Source organism: Hipposideros armiger, unplaced genomic scaffold, assembly GCF_001890085.2.
Source record: "Hipposideros armiger isolate ML-2016 unplaced genomic scaffold, ASM189008v1 scaffold_6, whole genome shotgun sequence".
NCBI lineage: Eukaryota > Metazoa > Chordata > Mammalia > Chiroptera > Hipposideridae > Hipposideros > Hipposideros armiger.
In genome coordinates, this window is record NW_017731356.1 from 2,103,891 (window position 1) to 2,118,566 (window position 14,676).

At 39.7% G+C, this 14,676-nt stretch overlaps 1 protein-coding gene across 6 annotated transcripts in view; it reads right to left on the reverse strand.

Annotated features, from left to right (window-relative positions):
- Positions 1–13,450, reverse strand: part of CCDC181 (coiled-coil domain containing 181) — a 31,122-nt gene extending 17,672 nt beyond the window's left edge. For 2 of the 6 annotated variants that reach the window (XR_002124590.1, XM_019647441.1), the window contains exons 1-6: positions 13,258–13,450; positions 8,297–8,436; positions 6,290–7,231; positions 5,517–5,663; positions 3,399–3,553; positions 1,107–1,271 (exon numbers count right to left, since the gene is read on the reverse strand). Coding sequence is in view for 5 of the 6 variants with exons in the window: in XM_019647441.1 (XP_019502986.1) it covers positions 1,109–1,271; positions 3,399–3,553; positions 5,517–5,663; positions 6,290–7,231; positions 8,297–8,413 (1,524 nt within the window). In the remaining variant the exon portion in view is untranslated. Of the gene's footprint in view, positions 1,272–3,387; positions 3,554–5,516; positions 5,664–6,289; positions 7,232–8,296; positions 8,437–12,294; positions 12,419–12,869; positions 13,018–13,041; positions 13,063–13,257 lie in introns of those variants that run through there. The other 4 variants (XM_019647465.1, XM_019647476.1, XM_019647450.1 and 1 more) reach the window with 4 other exon arrangements.
- Positions 13,451–14,676: the final 1,226 nt, after the last annotated feature.

The following is a 14,676-nucleotide window of genomic DNA, read 5'->3' on the forward strand; positions in this document are numbered from 1 at the left end:
AATAAAACGTTGTGGAATATTTAAATGTCAAATTGGTTCTTATCCTTAAGGATAAGTTTAAACAACACAAGACCTAGTCACAGTGAAATGTTAAATTGCCTGGTGTATGATCAAAGTGCTGTCGGACTGAAGTTCCCTGTGTTTTCTAATATAGAGGCAAGCGATTAAGGTACAAATACCCAGTTGGTCATAACCTTGTCTCTCGAAGCTTGGATGCGACTCCCACAGTGACTCCCCACTCTCCATCCCAGTTGCATGGCTACCTTTGGCCTCTGCCCTTCAAATGCCTGCACATATCAAGGGTACCCTTCCTCCACACATCCGATCCCTATATAGTCTTAAATGTTCCACAAATGTCTACCAAAGTGTGTAACTTTATAACTAGGAGAAAGGCTTTTGCAGTCATACAGATCAGTCTGTGAGCAAAGAGCCCACCTCTGTAGTTTCCTCATCTGCAAAACAAGACTAAGAGGGTTGTTAAAAGCAATATATCAAATTATTTATGTAAAGCATTTACAACAATATCAGGCACACTATAAACTCTCAATAAGAGAGGGCTAATTTACATACCTGAAACAGTACTACGAACAATTGTTACCTTAAAAAACATAACCGTGGAAATCGGCCTATCCTATTGTTTACCTTGCCACAGCTATTTAAATTCACAGCTGATCTAAATAGGACTTTGTATAAGGCCCTGATCCAGGCTTTTTTCAGAGGTCACGTCTCCTGCCTTATGAAATGTTCTATTGCAACTTTTTTAAATGATGATTGGTACTAAGAATAGAAATATGTCCCTTTCTTGTGTTCTTTCTATGTAGAAATGTTAAAATAATTTAGAAGTAAAGGAATGCAGAGTTCATTTGTTATTCCATTTGTTGCATGGACTAAGAGATGGTACAACGCATTCCAACACTGCAAGAGAAGAAATTTATTTTGTTCTAGTGTTAAAAGAAAGAAAGAAAAGGATAAATTCATTGTCAATGTCACCAAAAGATATGCACTGTTTCTGTAATTTAGAGTATCACCAAAGCACACAGACCATAAAAAAATGATATCCAACATTCTGAGGATAGCAGCTTCAAAATGAAGTGTTTAATAGATACCTTCAGTTGTAATCATCAGTGAAGCGAAAAGGTCTGGCTTCTGAAATGTTATAGAGCTGATTCTGTAACTGTTTAGAACGCTTTGCTTCCAGCCGGAGCTGTCGAGTTCTTTCTTTGAGTGCTTCTTGCTCCAACAGTTTTTCTATCTGTTTCCTTCTTAGCCATCTGTAGAAAGAGACATCATCAGATCTGGTGATTACCAACCTAAAGATACTCTTCGTGCTATAAAGTTATTACTCCAGAAAATGACAGGAAATTGAATTTCTTTACATTGAAATGCTATAGTCACAACCCAAATTATTCAAGTATTAACTGAAAAACTTCAGGCTTATACCTTAGGCTCATGTAAAAAAAAAGTATAGTTACATTTGGTATCAAATGTTTAAAATTAAGTTTGTCTTACGAAATTGACAACATAATTTTTTTTTAGTAACAAACACAATATTTTTTATCTGATATAGGTCCTATACTTTTTTTTAAAATATGGTTTTCTAAGCAAATAAGTATTTGATACATTCCAAATAACTCATTTGTTTGCAACTGGCTGCATTCTAAAACTTCACTTAACCAGGTTAGGAACGCTGGCATGCACAAATGTTGCCTTGCTTCCCTTGGCACGGAAAGTATAGAGCTCTTGCTTGCAGTGCATAAAACAGTTCTTTAAAATGCAAAAATAAGTCTAACCATAAAAAAAAAATCAAAAGAGAAAAAAGGTGAAGGAAGAGTCTACATTCTAACAAATTTAAGTCTATAAAGCTTGTTTAGGTAAAATAACATAAAAAATAATTGTATACACACATATCTGGTATGTCAGTATGTCCATGGGTGTGTGTGTGTATGTGTACAAAGGTGTGTATGTGTCTGTATATATATATATATATATATACAAATACAGAGGGTGCCAAAAAAGTATACATATTTTAAGCGATGTTATCTATATAGCAGCAGTTTGCCGTAATCAGAAGTGTCTGGATGCTGATGGGAACCACTTTGAGCACCTCTTGTAATTGGAGAAGTCAAACGTGACTATATACTGAGTATTACAATTTTAATGCAGTTTTTTCCTTTCTTAAAATGTGCATACATTTTTGGCACCCTCTCTCTATATAAATTTATATATTTTTTTTCAGAAATAAACCTAAACAATAATTGTATTAGAATAAAAGAGACATAAGAAACACCATAACCTAATGTGTGGTTCTGAATTGGATGCCAGTTTGAGCAAGTTAACTGTAGTCATTTTGGGGAGTCAACTGAAGAAACAAATGGTTATGGGCTGGATAGAGGTGATGTCATTGATGAAAATAAGCAGATTGCAGCACAGTTTATAAGTATGACCTCAATTTCTACTTTTAAAATATAAGTAAACAGACATATCTAGAAGATATGCACTAAGGTCCTTTCCTTGGCACTGATTTCTGGGCGATGAAAATGTGGCTTTTCACCCTCCATCTCCATAATGCACCATTTACTGCTTTCATAATAAAGGGTTATATTTAAAAAAAGAAAGAAAAGAAAGAAAGAAAGAAAGAAAGAAAGAAAGAAAGAAAGAAAGAAGGAAGGAAGGAAGGAAGGAAGGAAGGAAGGAAGGAAGGAAGGAAGGAAGGAAAGAAAGAAAGAAAGAAAGAAAGAGAAAGAAAGAAAAGGAAAGAAAAGAAAGGAACCAAGAAACAAAAGAGAAATATAGCAAAACAAAGGAAAAAAAACGGAAAAAAAAGTCAAACAATAGGACTGAATAGTCACTCCCCACTCCCAAAAGGCTTGGGGGCAAAATTATGAATGAAGCCAGAATTAGGATGCAAGGTCTTACCCAGGTAACTGAAAAGAGATCAGGATTGCCTTAAATTACCAAAATATGTGCCCAGATCTCCTTTCATTTGGTCTATGAGCATACACATCGTCTTCCTCAGCCTGGCTGCCTTTCTTTACAAAGGACGATATGTAGGAGAAGCTATAGCCACTCTTTGGCCCATTCTCTAAGAAATGAACAAATGAACCAACAAACAAACACATAAATAAATGGTAAGCTATTGCAGGCTACCCACGCTGCTGCCATGAGAAACAATTTTCGTATTGAAAACTATCTTGAAAAAAAGATGGTATCGATATTCTGCAAAGTATGGAGTTAACGAATTTTCTCCCACATTTTTTCAAGTGTGGATTTACAACTGAACAGGCATGTAATGGTAGAGATCACATATTTGGGGGCTTTTTCAAGCTTTACTGATTACATAACTCCCTAAAACGACCTTGAGGAAGGGGTGGGGGTGGGGTGCCCTACCTCTGACTTACTGTTTAAAGGCCCTTTCACGGCCTTCTGTTCCTTTAAGGAAGAATAAGCACTCCTCTTGCTTCCGCAGTTCTTCTGTCTTTCTTTCTTTCAACCGCGCTTCATGCTTCTTTTTAAGCCATCGTCGAAAAGCTTGGTGTGGATCTCTGCTTTCCTCCTGATTACAAAAACAAGCCCTGCTTAGTTCAAATACACCCAAACTACTTTTTGAGGCCCTGCCTACAGGCCCCTACAAGAAGACATGTCCCACTCATCAATTTTTCACAGCCATGCCAACCTCACTCCCTGTACTGCTAGTATCCAAGCCAACACGTGGCTACTTCAGTAAAACGTAACATTCAGCACCTCAGTCACATTAGCTACATCTCAAGTGCATAATAGTCACAGGTGGCCTGTGGCTACTTTATTGGGCAGCAAAGATACAAAACATTCCCATCATTGCAGAAGGGTGTATTGGGCAGTGTTGCTCCAGATGCGAGGATAAGAAGAGGTGATTGATTGGGCCGGCCGAGTGGCACGGTGGTTAAGAGCTGGCTTGGGATGCCACATATGAGGGCCAGTGACACTGCCCTCTACAGCTGAGATGCTGAGCAACCTGGAGCTGGGCTGCCGTGAGTTGCCAGCAACAGCGTAGGCTACAGCCCCTGCTGCAGTGGGTTGCCATGGGCTACCGTGTGTAGCCAGCAGCCAGCGTGAGCGGCCAGCAGCCACAGTGAACGGCCGTCCAGAAGCCGGCGACTGATCTGCCTCGCCAGGGAAGAGCGCAATGATGGTGCCAACTTGGGCCAGTGAAGCAACGTCCTCCACAACTAGACTGAAGAACAAAACGACAGCAACTTGTCTGTTCCCCTTCCCCCAATTCCCCAGCACTATTCCCATCCCCCAATTACCCAATAAAATCTTAAAAAAAAAAAGAAGAGGTGATTGATTGATTGATACCTCAATTTCAAAGAAAAGTATGGTAGGAGAGAAAGTAGTAACGGGAAGGTGAGGACAGAGGATCGTATTTAGATAGAACGTGAGGGAGCCAGTTATGAGACATGTGGAGAAAGAGTATTTCGAGCACTGGCAACGGTAAGAGCAAAGGATCTGAGAAGGGACTGTGTTTTGCATGTTCAATAAATAAGGGACAGAGAGTATAAGGAGATGAAGTCAGGAAAGTCGCAAGGACCAGAACAGGCTCACTCCTGCGGGCGATAGTAGGAACTTGGGACTTGAATGTGAGCTGAGAAGCCATGGAGGTTTGTTTCTAAGCACAGCTGACACCATGTAGTCTGCACTTTAGAAGGCGGCTCACAATGGCTGCTGTGTGGGAAACAGAATGGACTGGGGGAGGCGAGAGGGAAGCAGCATGGAGGCGAGTTACTATTAGGCTTTTGCAGCAGCTCTGGCAACAGATAACAGTGGTTTGGGTTAGGGTGCTGGAGTCTGGATATAGTACTTTGAAGACAGAACTGACAAAATTTGCTCATAGGTTGATACAGGGTTTTATAACACGCTTTAAATGATTGTTTTTAAATTTTTTTCAGGATTTCTTTTTATAGTTTTATAAATCCAACCATATAAAATCAAACAATTCTGTATTACCAAAAAGAAAATGAAATAGAAAACAAAAGGTGAAAAGTAATGCAGCAGATGTCTCAAAGTGGTTTTCATAATGCATAAAGAGTTCACATATAGCAAAGAGAAAGAGCCAATATTCCGAATAGAAACGTTGACAAAGGATTTTTCTATGAAAGTTCAAACAGCTCATAGATGTTCAATCTTGCTGAAAATAACACTACAATCAAACAATACTTCCTATTAGACTGATAAAGCACACTTGAAAACACACTTCTTACTGCAGGTATGGGGTGTGTGTGTGTTATCTTTGTCCTATCTGATTCTCAAAGTTATACTCCCTTGAAAAAACTGGCAGTTTTCTATTTTTGATGCTATAAAAGTTTGAATAAAATAGGAATCATTTGATTTTTACAAGGCTTCTTTGAATATCTGTAAAGCCACCTGCATGTTGCATCTTTTGCAAGGGTAGTTTTTGTACTTCTCCCCCAGGTTCTTAGCCTGATAATCAGACTCCATTCTGTAAATAAATTCAGATTTCATATCTGTACGATACTTACTCTATTATTCATATCTTCCATTTGCTTTGCTCGCTGAACTCTCCTCATTTCTAGGATCTGCTGTCTTTTCTTTTGCAACCATGCTTTAAAAACCATGTCATTCTCCTTTTTCTTTTCTTTCTCCTCTTCTATTTTCTGTTGTTCTTCCTAGAGGAAAGAATATCAAAAGGCATTAATGGAAGATTAAAAAATCGTGTATGAGTTGAGTAGAGAGATATATTTTGAGATGTAAAATTAGAATTCCCTACCCCTGAAAATTGGGTTTCCTTGAAAAAAAAAAGCCCCTAATTTGCTTAGGGAAAAAAGACAAAAATTTTCAAATAAATTAAACTGTTAAGATAAAGTCTACAACTACACAGGTGTATGATACTTCCACACTGTTTAAGAATTCCTTGGGTCTCTCCTTCACTTCCTAGTTTACTTCTGGTATGAAATGCTCACATCAAGGTTACTTTCAGCAGTCACTTAACTTCTCTGCAACTCACCTTTAAAAGGAAAGGATCTGACGAAATCATCACTGAGTTCTACTCTAGCTCTAAGAGGGGTCATTCATTACTGTACTTTGCAAACCTGACAAGAAAGGGCCAAGGTAATCACGGTGTGTGTCCCACAAATACACATTCTTCGCACTTAACCACATAATCTAACAACAGAAAGGCAAAACAGGCAAGCAAACATATCCAATACTTTGAAGAACTATTTCAGTCTCTACTGCGCTTTTCAATCATGAAAACGTCTTCTGTTTTCTCTCCAAGGCCCATGTGTACTCTCACCTCTCTCTTTAGCTTTTCTCTCTTCTGTTCGAGCCGTTTTTGTAGTTCCTTCTGTCGAGGGGAAAGACAGTATGTTGAGGTCACTGGACACGTGCTCGTGGACTGAGTCCTGTGACTCGACTTCCCACTCCCCTTCGTCGGGTCTGAGTTGGCAGCAGAGCTTGGACCAGTCTTGGGGTTGGGTGATGGCAGAGGGAGGCAAGCCAGGGCCTCTTCCGCTGAGGGGCCATGCACCCCTGCTGTCGGCTGTTCTTTCCTGACACCGCTGTCAGATGAACTGGTAGACCCGGGGGACAACTGCTGAGGCTCACTTTCTGTACCATTAACATTATGAATGGAGGGCAAAAAGCCCTGGCTTTCGATGTCTTGTAAGTTCAGAAGTTCGAACTTTCCGTCCCTCTCTACTAGCACCTTCCGGTCCTTGTTTTCCTCACAGCTTTCATCAGCAAATGACAGGAACACGTTTTCTTGTCCGAATTCGCTGGAAATACATAACTGTGACAGTTTTCTGGACACTTCACTCTCACTTTCAAAATAATTTCTGTAGTTATCAGTGCCTTCCAGCGGAGGAACTTCCAGATCAACCAATTTGTCCTTGAACTTCAGCTTTCGCTCCCTCTTATCATTCACGGGTTCTTGATTCTGTAGAAGCTGGTTGGCCCGTACAATTTTCTCCATAATGTATCTCCTTACTTCCTCATCCTCATCCTCCTCCAGGTCCTTCCGGCTTTCCAGTCTGGCTTCCTGGAAAGAGTTTTCGCTATCTGAATCTGATACAGGATCCGAAGGCTGGCTACCAGGCACAGAAACGAAGTCCTCTCTTCTTGGTGAAAACTCGTCCTTCAAAGACGTGTCAGGGTCAGAAAGCTGTCCGGCGTGCTCCAGTCCTGTTTCATTCTCTTTTAATTCCTGGTTAATAGTCTCTTCGTTCCCACAAGCCATCTAAAAAAAAAAACAAAAACAAAAAACCATATAAGGTTCTCCTTTCAGTAAAAATTGAGATGCTTTGTCCATTTATATGGAGAAAATCCAGAATGGATTCTCATATTCACGTAATTTATTTTATGAATGGGAAAATGTATGTGCTTCTTGCTCATGTTTCACTCGCAATATTATATCTTGTATTTATGACCACCCCAGCAGAAATACATGTGACAACAGCATTTCAGGAAAAATTTAACTCTGAATTTGAATTTGATGCTACTAAGTGCTTTGGTATTTTAAAAAATTTTATGCTAACACATGAAAAGGTAACTATAAGTAACACAATATTATTTTAATATTTCTCCCTGTGTAAAATTCCCCTCCCTTTACATTTTCAGAAAATATTTTTTTAAATGTTTTCTCCTTGTAATATTTGTATTCTTCAAAAAAGTATCTTTCTCCCCAAGACCGTTAGAGGTCACTGTCTTTGGTCAAGTCCTAATCATTTTGAGGTTCGTATAATCTCTTTGGATAATTATTGCTGCTGTTTTCTGCAGGAACAAAGTCTAAATTCCAGATCAATTTTCACCTTCAGATCCTATTTTCTAGAAGAAAAAATAAGTAAAAGACTCTTTACTTTTTTCTCTATATTCATTTCCCTGAAGAGCTAATTCATCCTTAAGGTTTCAAATATTAGCTAGAAGACCATGTTTTTTGTTTTTCATTTACATTAAAAGTATAACCCCAGATTTTACCCAAGTTCATATATGGCAGAAATTAACTGTATTCATTTCCACTTTTGATGCAATTATATTATTTATTTATATTACATAAATTATAATTTTTAAATTATAATCTTAGCTTTATTAAGTGCTAACTTAATCCTTGTTCTCTCACTAATTAGCCCTATGCCTTAGGATACAACATTTAAATTCTCTATGCCTCAATTTTCTCCTCTATAAGATGGGTATAATGGTGCTTGTTCTATGTACATCAAAGACATTTTCTGAGGCTTAGATGAGATAACATATGTGAAACTCTTCAAGAATTACAAAACTCTATATTAATGTCTGTTATATATACCTCTATTATGCTGACACCACTTTTTTCTTTTTCGTTAATTAACCACTCCAGGTCCTTTTCAAAGTCATCTTCATATTCTTCACTTTCTCTTGAATCGGAATCTTTATTTTCATCCATTTTCCGCGTGTTAAGGAATAATGCTATAAGATGAAGAGGTAAGGTCTGTGTTATGTCCACTTCAGGGGCAGTATGGAGCATGAAGATTAGTGTTGAAGGTCAGCTAATCGACACACAGATGCACAAAGCATCGAACGCTCAGGATAAACACGCACCTGCATAGCCTAACAGAGACTTGCAAAGGCCGGCATTTCCTAGGTGCACCACTCCTAACCATCGCCATGCCTACCCCCAATTCCTGACACCCGAATTTACAGGGAGACGAAAAGAGGCGAATAAGAAGACTATCCGAGGCACAGAGAATAATTTTCCACATTCCCTGCGCTCCATTAAAATGCCTTGTCCAGGTCAGCGCACGTAGCTTAGCTTCTCATCTCCTCATTCACATTTTCTTATGTTCAAGAACAGTTATACTCATTCCCGTTTTCGGTTTCTCAATCCTTCTATAATTTATATGGCTAACTATAATTTGTGATCTGAGAGCTTTTTAAGTAAGCAATAGCTGACTCTCATTTATGGTACAAGTCAGGCGGTTGCCAACTCTAAATAAAACATTTTTTTTTCATTAAAAAATAACAAACTGATGCCTAATACTAGAAGACAGTGACAATAAATAGGGATGTCAGATGTAAGTTCATAAATGTTTGTGAAAATGGTATATAAATTTTCAGTCATTTTTAAGAGAACTAAGCTAAAGTTACCTATAAATTGAGGTCAGTTCCTAGCCCTGCTCAATTTTTTGTGCATAATTCTTTAAAAAAAAGCAGCATATAAATCTTTACCTATAATATGTCTTATATGTGTGTGAGCATACTGTGTATGTGTGTGTATGTGTGTGTGTGTGTGTGTGTGTATAATTACAACTTTGGCAAATGTTTGTTGAACACCTACAATATTCCTATAAAGGTTATAAAATACCCTATGCCCTTAAGGGCATGCAGTCTGGTACAGAAGACAAACACAAACAAATGCAGATACATGTAAGAAAGGTATATAGAAAGGACTGTGGAAAGAAGAAAAAAAAAGCAATTAACTCAGTCTAAAAATTGGAAATATTAAGGAAAGCTTCAATGGGTTTTGAACACTGAATATGAGAATTCACCAGCTGTTCCAAAGAGAACAGCCTGAGAAAGAACAAACACGGGAGGGCATGGCACTGCCCAGTGAGGCCTGAACATACACGTGCTCCTGAAGAAGGATCTGGAAGAACTGGGAAGGGGTCAGTTTGATGTCATATTACCTTTTCAAAAAGAAAAGGGTTGAGGAAAAATTGCGTATGTAGAGTTAATTGTCCTGAAATAGCCAAGGGTAGAACTATACACAACAATCTGCACACTTTCCACTACTGACTTAAACGAAAATAAACAAGGAAAAAACAGTGCTCTCGAAATGTACACAGAATGTTAAGTCCAGTTTCAAAAGAACTATAGAAAGCCGATCTTCAGGGCCCCAAATCCCCAGGACCCTGTTCCTATCTCTACCTGCCTTCTCTTGCTCCAACAACAAGAATAAGTTGCCTAAACCCGTTTTGGCAGTAGAAAGTACAGATGTCAAGAACACATGAGACCTGGGCACATTTTTTTAAGAATATAAAATGAGAGGTATTATGCTTGAGTTCATCAATTAATTTTGTTTTGGCCATTAGCTTCCCTGTACTCTCCCCAAGCATTTAGTCAGACTACCTGACCTGGTGCCAATTTTACTAAAGCAAAATTTATATTTTTTCCCTTCCACTGTTGGCCATCAAATGATAGTGAAAGCATCATTTGGGAGAGCATCCTTCCACTAGCAGCAGCAGCACAAGCTAAGTGATAAGATTTTACATTACTATGTGCAAAAAACATTTTAATAGGTTTTAGTGAACACTAGGTTCAAAGTGAATTTAAAAATTAGTGAGGATACCCCAAATGTCAATGAGTTCCAAGGCTGAGACTATGGGCGAGATATTGATGACGTATGTACCCCATTTCCTGTGCTACTACAGTTTAAAGAACAAAAGACAAGCTGGAAATCACTCAGAAGCTAGCGAACCAGGCAAAACGGGGAGGAGAAGGCAAGAAGGTAGGCTGGGAGACTAAAACGCCTTAAAACTAGCTTCTGAGGAGTACCTGAAAACCCTGGGAATGACAGCGTAAGGAAAACGCAGGCGAGGCATGAGGACGGTATTTGAATGGCTGCCTGTGAGGGGAGTTGGACTTGGATCACTTCAGTAGTAAAACCAGGATCAGGGTAGGCTGAGTGGCTCAGTTGGTTAAGAGCTGCTCAAGAGTTTGAGCTCTGAGCAACAGCAGTTTGATTCCCAGCCGGAGCTGAGCAGCCAACCGGTGGCAGGATGGCTCAGCTTAAAAAACAAACAAAAAGAAAACAAAGCATAAAACCAGGATCAAAGGCTGGAAACACAGGGGCAAATTTTGGCAAAATATAAGACAGCATTTACAGTTTCAAACTTGTCCTGAAATGAAGGAAGGTGCCTGTTGAAGTATTGCTTCCCTATCAAGGGAAATGCTTATACACGCCCAGAAGGCACGAATGTTTGAAAGGAGGTGGAAGCTTTAGAGCTAAACAGTTGAGCTAAATGGCCCTTCATGTTTCTCTTAGCTTGTTCTATGAGATACAAGTTAGCAAATAACTGCCAGCTCAGGAAAGGCAAGAGAATTTAAAAGTGAATGCATAGTACCATGATAAAGGGTATCTAAAATAAATAATCAGTGTCTGAATAACTACATTCAAGATTGAAAAACATTCTGAAGTCTGTTTCACTTAAATGTCATCTTTCCTTTGGATAGTTCTTGCCATTGGTTTCCTTTCCCTCTCATGACAGAGTTAGTTTTAAATACAGTGAAGAATTAATTAGTCAACCTAATTATCCAATTGGATAATTATAATGATTTCTAATGTGTTATGTGGACTATAACTCCTTCTCAAGATTTATTTCTCTTAAACTAAGAATACAAAATGGATTTCCTTAAAGGACTCAAAGGCTGCAATAACTTGTAAATCAGAGGGTAGGAGCAATAATATTTGAGGTGACCTGGAGAAAACAAATCAGTATTTCAGAGTGAGTTTATTTACCACTGCCTAGCTACACGACAGGCTAAATCACATAAGCTGTACATGTACTTACCTGCCAACTAAAATAAGGGTGCCGTGAATCATGTAGAAGAAACTAAAATTCATTGTGATCCAAAATACTTACATAAATAATACTATTTTTCTCAGTCACAAACGCCTTAGGAGAATCACTTTTTCAGACCAGGGGTCTTGAAATTTACTATTTGAAGATGTTTAAGTTACATAATTAATTGTTAGAATGGGATTTCGATGGAGCTCTTCAGTGATTCCTCCCTTAATTTTATAGTAAACATAGTTCTGAACTTGTAAATTGTTGCCTGAAGACTTTAGTAGATATGCTTTATTTACAAAGAATCTCACCCATGTGAAAACTCAAATTGAAAACCAAAACATAGCATCAGCATAATAAATAAAATGATTACAAATTAAACATATTAGGTGTTATTTAATCATACTATTGGGTTGTTGGAAAAGTCATGACGCAGTTTTGCAACAAAAAACATAGAAAAAATACATCATGACTTTTCTGACAACCCATTATGCCATGATTAAAAAGAAAGACATAAGGGAAGTGACCGAAAAGTTGCCTCAAATTTGAAGAGCCATTCTTTTCCTGTAAGTTCAAAAAGCTCACAGCTAGTTCCCAAGTAAACAAGGAACATAAAGCAGAAACTCTTGTTACCAAGTCCCTTAAGCCTTTGTCAGTGCGTCACAGGATATTCAATCCCTTTCAGTTCTTTTAATCTTCATCCCCAGGGTACTGGCCATATGGTACACAGTCAACATGTTTGAACAAAAATACAACTTACACAGAATCCTCTAACACTTATTCCTGGTGAGTTTCACACATTTCAATTTCAATGTTTATCATCAGTAAAAAAAAAAAAAATCCATGTAATTAGTGTGGACCAGAACCACCTTCATCATAGGGAACTGTAGTAAGAGACAGAAATTAATTCCTTCCTCCTGGGTGTCTGCTAAATCCCATGTGGGTAAGTGACTGCACATCTTTTCATATGAATCTAAGCTACACACACACACACACACACACACACACACACACACACACACACACACAATTTTGATCATTTTCTTTCGGGATTCTAAACATTCAAATATAGTTTCAGCGAACTCACTGACCCCCTCTTATCGCACTGCCTTTTAAGCATATGCTTGTTTAAAATATAAGAAAATGGAAAGCGTGTCAAAGAGAACACGCTTTAATATAAAGCAAGTACGGAAGCAAAATCAAACCCATAATAACATCATGAGGCCATCTGGCCCATTCTTCCTGCTGCATCCTGAAGACTGAGCTCATGAGTACTTTTTTTTTTTTATTTCATAACCTGTCACCAAGTATGACGATAAATAGAATTTTACAAACACCAGGTGATCATTGTCATTTGTCATCAGGGTCTCGAGGTACCACCAGCGAAGGAACGCGTCTTCCCGGAAGCTAGCGTTTTTGCAGGGACTTTTCCCTCCTAGGAGGAGAGGTTTGAGAGGGAAAGAATATGACGGAACGACGGACGACAGACGAAGCTACCCTCACTCACAGGGGTGTCCCCCACACAAAGCGAAGCCAGGCGTTGCCAGGCTCCGGGGACCCGGGACTCGGAAGCGTGTGGCACCAAAAGGAAGGCTCTTCCCGCTTGTCTTCCGCCCACCTCCCCGCCCCGCTGGCCCCGGCGGTGCCCCCTTTGCCCTCTCTGCCCCGCACGCCAGTATCTCCGCATCATCCTTCCCTTCTCTCCCTCCACAGCCCCTCCTGCCTGTATGAGATGCGGCGGCTGAGGTCACAGAGATGGCCGGGCGGGCTCTCCTCTCCTCCTCTTTCTAAGCTCTGACAGTTAAGGCGAGGGAGACCCTCGGTAGCACCTGCTACCGAGGCAGCCAGGACCCGGCTGCCATGGCAACGGCGTGTCTCCGCGTTCTCCATCCGGGCCTCGCTTTCTACTAGGGCGCGGTGGGCGCGCGCAGGCGCAGACGGACCGGTGGCGTCAGGCAGCGGGTTCCAAGGAGAGGACCACACGCCGTGCGTCACACACAGGTTTCTCGAGCGTTCGTCGGAACTGGCGACGGGTCGCTTGACTCCCTTGGCCGTGAATTTTTCCACCTGTGACTGTCTCTCGCCAGTTTTGGGGCTTTCGGGAACATCTTCTACAAGTATGTTTCGGTATATTAGTTTCTTCGTTATGAATGTCAAAAACTAGCTTCAATTTTCCCTGATAAGCAAATTGCTAATTAGTTACCAGATTTTTGACCCCAAGGTCTCTGTCTTTCGCTCCCCAATCAAAACCAAAACCGTTTTTACTACCCGAGAGTGATAAAAAAAAATACATGTATGATGTTTGCTCCAGCTTTCGAGCATGTCGAAATGATCTGAAATGTGCCCATATTTAAAAGGGTGACTTAGAAAGTGTAAATAACCTGCCCAAGACCATATATCTGTGGAGAAGGCGGGATGGGGTTCTGATTCGCACTCTATAGGGCAAATGAATGGTCACTTCCGGCCCTGTACCCCAATTCTTCTGTCCCTAGTTGTATCCCCTGTATCTTAATGCCATTCAGATTGTACGCCTTCTGCGCAGGGACCATGTCTTATTTTTGCCTTTCGTTGCAAAACACATCCTAGCGTCCTATGAATGTTGAGTTATAGAAATATGTAATACAGCTGCCTGCCAGTGCAACAGCTAAATACCCATTAATTTTTTTAAAAAGTACATGAACATAAAACATTAAGACAGAAAACGTTTTTTTGTTTTGGGTTTTTCTGCATGAAAAAATTTTAAGTCTTTGGTGATAATCAACGAATGCCTTAATGAAGCAGGTTTTGGAATGGGGTGTTAAAGGGAAGGTGCCCATTTGGATACTGTGAGAAAATATTGATTTGGTTTCCAGGATCTAATGAACAAATGACTCTCAGCTGATGGCAACAGATGCTTCCTTGGATATCAGAATATTTGGGGCCGTAACAAAGAGGCTAGGAAGTTTCAAAACAAGATGATACCTTCTGCCCTTGATTTAATTTCCTTTATTTTTATTTTTTTAGCTGAGCCATCCTGCCACCTGTTGGCAGCTCAGCGGCAGCTCAGCTCGGGCCGGGCGAACCGCCAGTTGCTCAGAGCTCACACTCTTGAGCAAGCTCTTAACCAACTGAGCCACTCAGCCGGCCCTAATTTCCTTTATTT